The following is a 10,287-nucleotide window of genomic DNA, read 5'->3' on the forward strand; positions in this document are numbered from 1 at the left end:
TGACACAACATGACACAACATGACACAATATGGACACAACATGACACACTATGACACAACATGGACACAAAGACACCACATGACAACAACATGGACAAACATGCACAAAATGAACACAACCATGACACAATATGACAACAACATGGACACAACATGACAAAACTTACACATATGACACAACCTGACACAAATGACACAAAATGACACCAACATGACACAACACATGTACACAATATGACACAACATGACAACAAACATGACACAACATGACACCATGCAAACAAAAGGTTGAGCAACGAGAATGCTAACGAGGTGTGTAAGCTACGTCATCTCCAGGTAGAACAACTGTAAATAAGTTCTGTGAGAGAAGCGCCATCTCCTGGTCATACCCTGTAATCACATGAGTGGGTGGAGTTACAGTAAAAAATAGACACGCCCAGGAGAAGGAGGGGGGTCTCTCCGTTCACGGGACTTGGCAGGGAGCCAGCTGGAACTCAGCTGGAAGACGGCTGCCATTCAGCTGGCGTTCAGCTTGAACGGGAACTTTTAAGTTGCTACTACTGTATTGTGTCATGTTGTGTCATGTTGTGTCATGTTGTGTCATGTTGTGTCATATTGTGTCATGTTGTGTCATGTTGTGTCATGTTGTGACAGTAGAGGTGGAACTCGTACACCGGACCTTTAAAGTTGAGCAGCGAGCTGAAGAACAGTGTGTGCTGCCTCTGCAGAGTCGTGATATAAAGTGATCACACACAAACGTGTTTGTCTCCATGTTAAAAGTTATGATGCTTCATCAGCTGTAGTGAAACATTAAACAAACATATAAGAAACGTCAGAAGAACAGAGCTGCTGGTTTGAGCTTCTTGTCTCTGAGCTGAATCACAAACTGTGCTGGCCTCCTGCCCGCTCACTAACCTGTGATTTATGACTCTGTACAATGAAAGGTGAAGGCAGCATGAGCCAACAACCTGTGTGTGTGTGTGTGTGTGTGTGTGTGTGTGTGTGTGTGTGTGTGTTGTGTGTGTGTGTGTGTGTGTGTGGTGTGCAGACAGTAGTATCTTGTACAGCCTAAAACCTGAAGCAGATCAGTATTTAAATCTGTTCTTGTTTTTGTGCTCCAGTTTTTCTGCCCTCAAACACAAACGTGTCGGCTCAGATTACTTTGAATCTTTGAATCTTTGAATCTTTGAATCTTTGAATCTTGAATCTTTGAATCTTGAATCTACTCACAGTGTGATTAATAACACATCACTACCTTTGGATTCATCGTCATCATGGACAGAATGTTCGGTGGACCCTGTGAGCCCGTGTTGTGGTGGTTAAGGACTGAGGATCCTGGCTACCTTTAGAGGTTTTTCTGGACACGTACAACTGGAACTAAACCCGGGCCAGACCCAGAACATGCTGCGGGATTACATATCCCATCAGTCCCAGAGTGGGTCATCTGTCAAACAGAAGGTTGGCGGTCCATTCAGCTCCTCCAGTCTGTATGTCAGAGTGTCTTTGGGCATCAGGTTGTGTCATCAGTGTGAGCGGGATCAGCTCATTTCTGATGATGCTGTATCGATGGGTGATCAGAAGATTAGACAGGTGTGTTAGGATCATCCAGGTGGAGCTGTAGGATGTGGCTAATGCTCTCCTGACAACGAACTTCAGAAAATCCTGAAAGTTCTGCTCGGGTTCTGGCATGCTCGTCATCTCGATGAGACGTCTTTGTGTCTTTGTGTCTTTGTGTCTTTGTGTCGGACCGTCAACATGTTGACTGATGATGTGACTGTTTTCGTCTTGCAGGTACGGCGACATGGTTCCTAACACCATTGCGGGGAAGATCTTCGGCTCCATATGCTCTCTCAGCGGCGTGCTGGTGATCGCCCTGCCGGTGCCGGTCATCGTGTCCAACTTCAGCCGGATCTACCACCAGAACCAGAGAGCGGACAAGATGAGAGCGCAGCAGGTCGGCCTCATGGTTTTATTACAGGGTGTAAAGGTGCAGTCAGTCATAGCACTGCTGCAACACACACTCACTGTCTGACTGTAATGCTATGCTAACATAGCAAACATTTAGATTTCTTCACAGTGTTCTTTGTTATGTTTAGTCAATACGACAAAAATCAGAATCACAAACACTTTATTATGAACTTTATTACTCTATTAATCCTGCAGGGAAACAGTTTTTGTTACAGCAGCTCCCAAACAGTCAGTGAGAAAAACATGTGAACACTGCAGGTTGGAAACGTTCATCACTAAGATCCAGTTTAACAGTGTGTACACAATAACAGGTAAAGCAAAGCAGTAACAGTGAACTATGCAACATGTAAATCTAAAAGAGTTTAGTCTTTGAACAGAGAACACACTGACTGTTAAAGTGCAGTCTGCACATCGATGGCTGCTGGACTGAGTGTGTGACACTCTGATACTTTGATACTTTGAGGATATATTATTACAAATATAGAAACATCTTTAAAGATAAAATATCATCGTCTACAACATCAGCTGAGAGGCACTGAGCTGAAAGACAGAAGACTGATGAAGTCTTTAACCTTAATGCTGTGTGTGTGTGTGTGTGTGTGTGTGTGTGTGTGTGTGTGTGTGTGTGTGTGTGTGTGTGTGAGATGTGCTGACGCTGCTGTTTCTCTGTGTGTTTCTGTCGGACAGAAAGTGCGTTTGGCTCGGATCCGCATGGCCAAGAAAGGAACAGCCAACGCCTTCCTCCAGTACAAAGAAGACCGATCACTCGGGGTGAGACACACACACACACACACACACACACACACACACACACACGCACGGGTGGATTTCAGTCCAGTTAACTCAATGTGACGGAGAGGAGAAAGTGGAGGAAGGAACAGAGGGATGCAGGGATGAGAAGATGCTCTCGTTCTTTGTTGTCGGTCCAGATCCGACCTCGGCTCTCCGGCCAGCTGCAGCGTCCCAGAATGCAAAGCGCAGCTGGCTGCAGCTGTTTAGTGTCTCAGTCGGTCGGACACAGTCCCACCACAGACAGACCTGTCCACTTCAGAGGGTCTCTGTGAAGCTGCTGGAGTCCAGGTGTGTTCCAGTGATCCGACTCCAAAATGAGACCAGGACAGGTTTGAAGTTTTTCAGCTGGAAGGTCAGACCGGTCCAGATCAGACTCTGAGGTGTTCAGCTCTCGTTAGTCAGTACAGAACCGCTCACAAAGAGAGATCCTCACACACACTGAGAGTGTTCACACACAAAGAAACTTTCATTTCATGAGGTCGCTGATCTCTCATGCTGGACTCAAAGTTATCAGAAGAACTCACACACACACACACACACACACACACACGTCGTCTCACAGTCAGAGAAATAAAAACATTCCAAACTGAAACATGGATTCATATCTGACAATAAACCACATCAGACAAACACTCAGACAGACAGACAGACAGACAGGCAGGCAGACAGACAGGCAGGCAGGCAGGCAGACAGACAGGTAGATGAGGAGCTGCTGGCTCAGCAGTTTGGAGCTCGACCAACAACAAAGTGCATCACAATAACTTGGCAACGCAACAATGAAACTAGATCAACTCCATTAGTACACAGACAGACAGACAGACAGACAGACAGACAGACAGACAGACAGACAGACAGATGAAACATTCAGAGAGTTTCAGTGTGTTATCAGGAAAATGTCTTCAGGTGGATGACACACACACACACACACACACACACACACACTGTCGGATTTAAAGAATGTATAATGAGGATGAAGAGGAGGAGAGATATGAAGACAGTACAGCAGAAGAAGAAGAGAGGAAGAAGAAAGATGAAGAGGAAGAGATTAAAAAGAGGACACAGACTGAAGATTACTGAACTCAGTTTAATCTTGTGAAAGATGTTTGACTGTGACCAGATGAACAGACTCATGGTGAAAAATGAAATTCTGGTCGAGGTGTTTGAACTCATTACATAATTCATGACATCGACCATAAATGTGTAACAATAACCAACAAAGACGAAGTCACCACACTCCTTTAACACATGTTGAACATGATGAAAAATGTTTATGAAGTGTGTGTGTGTGTGTGTGTGTGTGTGTGTGTGTGTGTGTGTGTGTGTGTGTGTGTGTGTGTGTGTGTGTGTGTATGTGCGCAGGACCGGGACAGCGACAGCACAGCTCTGTGTGTGAAGAACAGATCGGCGTTCGAGCATCAACACAACCACCTGCTGCACTGTCTGGAAAAGACAACGGTGACAACTCAAACACACACACACACACGCACACACACACACACACACACACACATGCACACACACATACACACACACACACACACACACACACACACACACACACACACAGTGCAGTTTAAAGATCCCATTAGCTGTTCTTCATCTTAATATAAACTCACTTAAAGCAACATGATGGAACCCTGTAAATGTCTTTCTAACAGAACCACGAGTTCACAAACGAGATCACCTACAGTGAGTTGTGTATGACCGAGTCGGTGGGCTACAGGACCAGTCGTAGCACCTCCCTCTCCAGCCAGCAGGGGACGCAGAACAACTCCACCGGCTGCTGCCCCCGCCGGGCCAGAAGGAGAGCCGCCATGCGGCTGGCTAACTCCACGGTGTCCGTCAGCCGGGGGAGCGTCCAGGAGCTCGACACCCTGCACGTCAAAACCACCTCCATCCCACCACAAACGTAAGCACAGACAACTTTCACAGGGACAAGAAAAAATAAAGACGAAGTTACAGAGGACACAACCATAAAACACAAAACAAGAGAGGGACGAGCACAGAGCCCTGATGGACACCACACGGTGAAACACTGAAGATACACAAACAGCAGAACGTTTCCTAATGTTACAGTAAGAGGATGTTAGTACTGTGAAACATATCAGCTCTCTGATGAATCAGTTATCTGTGCTGCAGCTGATCACACTGTTTAAATCAATGTTTTCTGGTTGTGAATGAGCGCTGCGCCGATTTTTGTCGCTGCTGCAAGGAATTGTGGGGCGGCATCACCTCCTCTCCTTTCCTAAAGGACGCTCCGTGTCCTTCACAGTCAGAGGATCAAACAGCCTCATCATGGTGGACACGTTGAGACTTCCAGGTCAGGGTTCTTTGTCGTCTGTTGTCCTTCAGTCACAGTAAACTCTCTTTGTGTCTCCTCAGTCGTTCCAGTCTGAATGCCCAGACCAGCGATCTGAAGCTGAACTGTGGGGAACAGGATTTCACCGCTGCCATCATCAGCATCCCCACGCCGCCCGCCAACACGCCTGATGAGAGCCTCCCCCCATCACCTGCCCCCATACCCGGGATCCTGCGCAACACCCGGGCCACCGCCTACACCCACGACACCGTCAAAATCTCCTCCTTATAACCGCCGACCACGCCTGCGACTTCCCCCCGATAACCCAGTCCGCCTCCCCACTAGCCAACCTCCCCATGAACTGTGAACCTCCTCTGAACCTCTGATCCTGAACACAGGGCACTGCTAGCTGACATTTAAGGGACTCGGATACTTTGAGTACCTCTGGTGTGTTTCACTCCTTCTCATGTGGAACAAACCCAAATGGAGGCAGAATGGCTTTGACCATACGAGTGACAGCAGCCAACTGGAGCTCAGTCCAAGGACAGGAGTTCAGAAAGGAACAGTAACCCCCCTATGCATTACAGACCCCAACACGCACTTGCCTCCCTGCACAGTTTGGACCTTTTGGATCTGATCGCACAAACCCGGGAGGATTCATTCTGGACCTTCAATGGAAAAGATGCCAAGACTCTCAGAGACATTCAGCACCGTGAGACCAGCTGAGACGTCTGTTCTGCATCCCCTCTAAACACAACGCTGTCGAGGACGTCAGTGTGAACCTGCCGAGAACGGACTGAGTCAAGTTATTTTGACGTGTCGCTTGTGGGAGAGAATCCGACCGCCGGGCGACCGCCGGGCGATCATTTAGACTCAGACTCGTCTGTGATTGGAAGAACATGCGACAGAGATGAACTGTTGACAACCAAACAACCCTCAGTGGCTTCAGAGGTCCATGCTACAGTTTTGTAGGAAACAGATGGTGGCTGTACTGATGCTTCCTTTTCTTTGCAGCAACACTCTGGATCTTCAAGCCTGATTGGACCTCTGCTCGAAATTTAAAGGTTGTAGGTTTGAACCCCAAGAACGGGTCAAGATGTCTTTGAAGAGGATGAGGATGACTTTTAAAAGAGACGGAGTCTGGGACGATGATCTCTTCACTGGCTTCGAGCCACTTCAGGTCACATTTTAAAGAATTCACGAGCGAGAACTCTTTTTTTTTTTTGCATGAGATGAATGAACATGAACATCACGGAGCAAAGATCCAGACGCTGCTGAAACTCATGAATCCAACATGAACTGAACTCAACTGGGTTTAACTGATCTATGCTGAGCCTGAACACAACTACACTGAGCTGAATTCAAGGAGCTGACCTGTGATGAACCGAGCTGGTCTGAGCAGCACTGGACTTATCTGGTTTTCTAAATGGGACTGCGGGGAGGAAAGGGTTCTGGACTGGATTAATCTGGTCTGATGTGGACTGGTCTGGTCTGCCTGTAGCTCAGAAGTGTTTGTCAGCGTTGACAACTGACGCCCAGACTGGAAGCGAAAGCCTTTTACTTTTCAAAATATGCAACATTACAAGAAGCAGGAAAATAGCATCAACAGAAGAGAATAATAATAATATCAATAATAATGTGTGTGTTATAAAACTACAGTAATTATTGCAGGGAACATAATGTAAAGCAACTAAGAAATTCATTTGTCATGTGATCTTTTCAGAACACAACAAGTATTCTGCAATAGATTAAACAGGAAAGGGAAATGCAGAAGCTCGTTAGTCTTAAACTCTTCTGTCCCGATGACGTGCACTCTGACACCGGAAAGGTTTTCCAGCACACGAGGAGCCACGTGCAGATGTCTGAGGGTTTTAATGACGTAAAGAATACACAGAGAGATCATGTATGACAGAGCTGACACTGAGCGAGCTCCGCTCGGGTCACAAGTTCTCCGATTCGGAGCACCATCATTTCAACTATGAGAAAAATCAGGTGGTGAACCAGTGGGACGATGTCCAAACTGAAGCTGAGTCCTCTTCCATGTCAGCCCCTGTTCCTCATGGAGCGTTTCCTCCATCAGAGTGTTGAAATGTTTTAGTCTTTGCACCGACTCTCCGTCACCAGTGGATCAGCAAACTCAACTTTTAAAAGCTCGACAGTTCAGCTTAGTGCTGACATGCTTGTTAAGTAGACACTACAAGCTTTGAGCATTCTGTGAGGTCACAGAATGTTTTTGTCGGCGAAGTCTGTCGGCTTTAAAGCAGGGGTCTTCAAGCAGGGGTCTTCAAGCAGGGGTCTTCAAGCAGGGGTCTTTAAGCAGGGGTCTTCAAGCAGGGGTCCACGGCCCCTGGGCGTCCACAGAGGTACTGCAGGGGGTCTGCCAAAAGTTTGTCAGAATAATTGACAGTGGACATGTCCAAAGACGCACTGCTCTGACGTTTAGTAACCAACAATAATTATGCATGAACTTTTTATCAATCATAAACACATATAAGCTGAAAGCCCAGTATATAAACAGGTTCATGACATGTGGGGTCCCTGTTCTGTTTGTCTCTGGTCCAGGGGCTGAAGAAGACTCCTGCTTTAGAGAGCAAACATAGAAAAGCTTCAGTTGAGCTTCATGCTGGTTCTCCGGTCTGTGCCGTGCTGACCGCCGTCACTGCAGAGAACACACGGACTTTAAAAAAGTCAAACTCTCGTTATTCCTCCTAAATTTAACGACCATAATGTGAAGATTTATCCTCTTCCACAGAGTCGCCTGCTCGTATTTCTTGGCCATAAAAAACAAAGATTAGTATTTTTATTAAGTGCCGCTGCAGTCCAAGTTTTTCTACTTCAACCCAGATTCTACTGTACAAACTCTGGATGCTTATTTAGGTTGGCAGAAAGACTGATGGTGGAAATGTGAGGAACCAGCAGGAAGCACAAAAAGAGGACGAGGCTTCACGAGTCAGCATAGTGTGGGCGGAGCCTCGTGTGCAGGTGTGTTCGAGGTAACCATCACCCAAAAAGAGTGCACGCCATCGGCGTCAGGTGACTTCAGCTGCGAGTGTTTGAGCGTTTCCTCCACCAATCAGAAGCGACACACGGACAGACGTACATACTGTAACATATTTTGTATCATAAACGTTCACCTGCATCTTCCAATCAAATCCTCAAAAAAGATAAAAAAGATTTTAAAAAAAAAGAGTGATGAAAGTCGCCGGGTATGTGAGCGGCGTCCCTCCGTGCATGAGCCTCGTACAGTAGAAGTAGCACTACTGATCATAGAATTATCAACCATATCAGAGGAAAGATTAAAAAACACAATGAGGGAGAAAATCTCATCATCCGTTCTTTTGCATGACTCCTGTTTCTTTCTCTCCTCAGTCATCGGTTTGTTTCTCATCCCTCCCTCCCCGAACAAAGAAGAGTGTTTGCACCACGAGACGTGTTCGTTAGATTACGAGAAGAAGTCAAAACAGATTATAGAAATGAATTCAAAAATCATTCAGGCATGTTCCTCGCCAGAATGCAAAGTGTGTGTGTGTGTGTTTGTATGAACGTGTGTGTGTGTGTGTGTGTGTGTGTGTATGATGAGCAGTCACAAATATGCATGGATACCGTTGTAGGTATTTTATCTGTTTTCTCCTGAAGAGTCGACGAGAGAGACGAGACTGGACAGACTGTCTGTTCACCGACAGATGATTCAAACCTTTCTTTGATTTTTGTCTTTGTGTTTACAAAACTTCATCATCACAGTCAAACTTTAACGAGCCGTGAACTCATTAGTACCTTGCTGATTCCAGGGTTTCACCTTCTTCATCTCCATCAGTGAATTTGTTTATTCAAATGTGATTCAAAGAAACATTTCTTTAAAAGTACCCTTTAAAATGACTGAATACATTTACTACTTTAAAGTATTAAGTCGGTTGTTAAATGTCCCTACAGGGCTCCTGTAAACAAAGTTAAACTCTGACCCTGTGACATGTTGCAGACATGTTGGCTCGTGGTTAAAGCTGAGTCGTGGTTTACTGTTTGACCTCGTGTTAAATGATGGAGCCACTTAAAGGAGACACATTATGGAAAAAGTTTCTGAATTCGGGGTGCGTCCAAACAAGAAGGGGGCGAATGAGCAGCAGCTCATTTGCATTTAAAGGGACAGACACGAAAAACTTCCGTCTGAGCACAGAGCGCTGCTGTGATGTCACTGTGATGTCACTGTGATGTCACTGTGATGTCACCATCAAGACTCATGATCACTGTTTTACATTTTAATCAACATGACGTGTGAACGAGTTACTGCAGGACAAACTTATCGAGTATAAAAACTGATCGTTCCTGTCGCAGTTTTAAAATATTGTTTGACAGGTTAAAAATGAATCATTTTCTTTGCAGATGTTTCCTGTCTGTCACCATTCAAAGAGTAACTTCTCACCAAAGTAACTTTTGAGTAAAGTTACTGACTGTGACTCTGAGCAGTTCAGAGTTTTTCTGTCTAGATCTTATATCATAATATTTCCTCCACTCATCAGACTGTGTATTAAAAGTCTTTAGCAGTTTTTGAATGTGTGAAATGATTTGAAGTTTTTCTGAACACGGTCAGCTGTTCTTGTTTGTTCTGCATTTATGTGACTGACATGATGAAGCACATGGGTTAATGCTGATGATGACAGCCTGTGAACCGATGGACATGTTCAGTCTCAGTGAGCCGTGGTGAATGAGAGCAGGAGAAAACAGCATTAAAGCACAGAGGTGTATATTCCATTCCACTAATAAAGACGAGAGAAACCAGAACGCGTCGCTCAGTTTGTTCTCAGGATGAACATGAAGGTCTGATTCTCTGCTCAAGTCTACCAGTGAAACTGATGCAGCAGCGACATCTAGTGGCTGACATGTGAACTGCAGGTCAGGTAATCGAGGTGAGAACACTGAGGCAGGTTCGTAATGCTGAGAGGTTGGAGTGTTCCTCATGTCCTGGGTGTTTATCTTTCATCATGAATCACAAAGCTTTAATGTTACTGAAATGATGTGGGTATTATTTCTGCAGTGTAAATGAACGTATCATTACATCAGAGACCTGATCATCATCCCCTCACCAAGACCACAGACTCCACCTGTCTCCACCCCCCACAGTCATCTTTGACAGAAGAATCCAAAGCTCCACTGCACGTCTGCTCACCTACACCCATGACCACATCACTCCTGTCCTCCAGAACCTCCACTGGCTCCTGGTTCCACAGCGTACT

The 10,287-nt window shown here is 45.7% G+C and overlaps 1 protein-coding gene across 2 annotated transcripts in view; it reads left to right on the plus strand.

Annotated features, from left to right (window-relative positions):
- kcnd1 (potassium voltage-gated channel, Shal-related subfamily, member 1) overlaps positions 1 to 9,832 on the plus strand; it is a 50,558-nt gene extending 40,726 nt beyond the window's left edge. For both annotated transcript variants that reach the window (XM_027275682.1, XM_027275683.1), the window contains exons 5-9: positions 1,792 to 1,954; positions 2,656 to 2,739; positions 4,120 to 4,215; positions 4,419 to 4,669; positions 5,143 to 9,832. In XM_027275682.1, the coding sequence (XP_027131483.1) occupies positions 1,792 to 1,954; positions 2,656 to 2,739; positions 4,120 to 4,215; positions 4,419 to 4,669; positions 5,143 to 5,350 (802 nt within the window). In that variant the 3' untranslated portion in view covers positions 5,351 to 9,832. The remainder of the gene's footprint in view (positions 1 to 1,791; positions 1,955 to 2,655; positions 2,740 to 4,119; positions 4,216 to 4,418; positions 4,670 to 5,142) is intronic.
- Positions 9,833 to 10,287: the final 455 nt, after the last annotated feature.

The sequence above is a fragment of the Larimichthys crocea genome, unplaced genomic scaffold (assembly GCF_000972845.2).
Source record: "Larimichthys crocea isolate SSNF unplaced genomic scaffold, L_crocea_2.0 scaffold148, whole genome shotgun sequence".
Classification (NCBI taxonomy): domain Eukaryota; kingdom Metazoa; phylum Chordata; class Actinopteri; family Sciaenidae; genus Larimichthys; species Larimichthys crocea.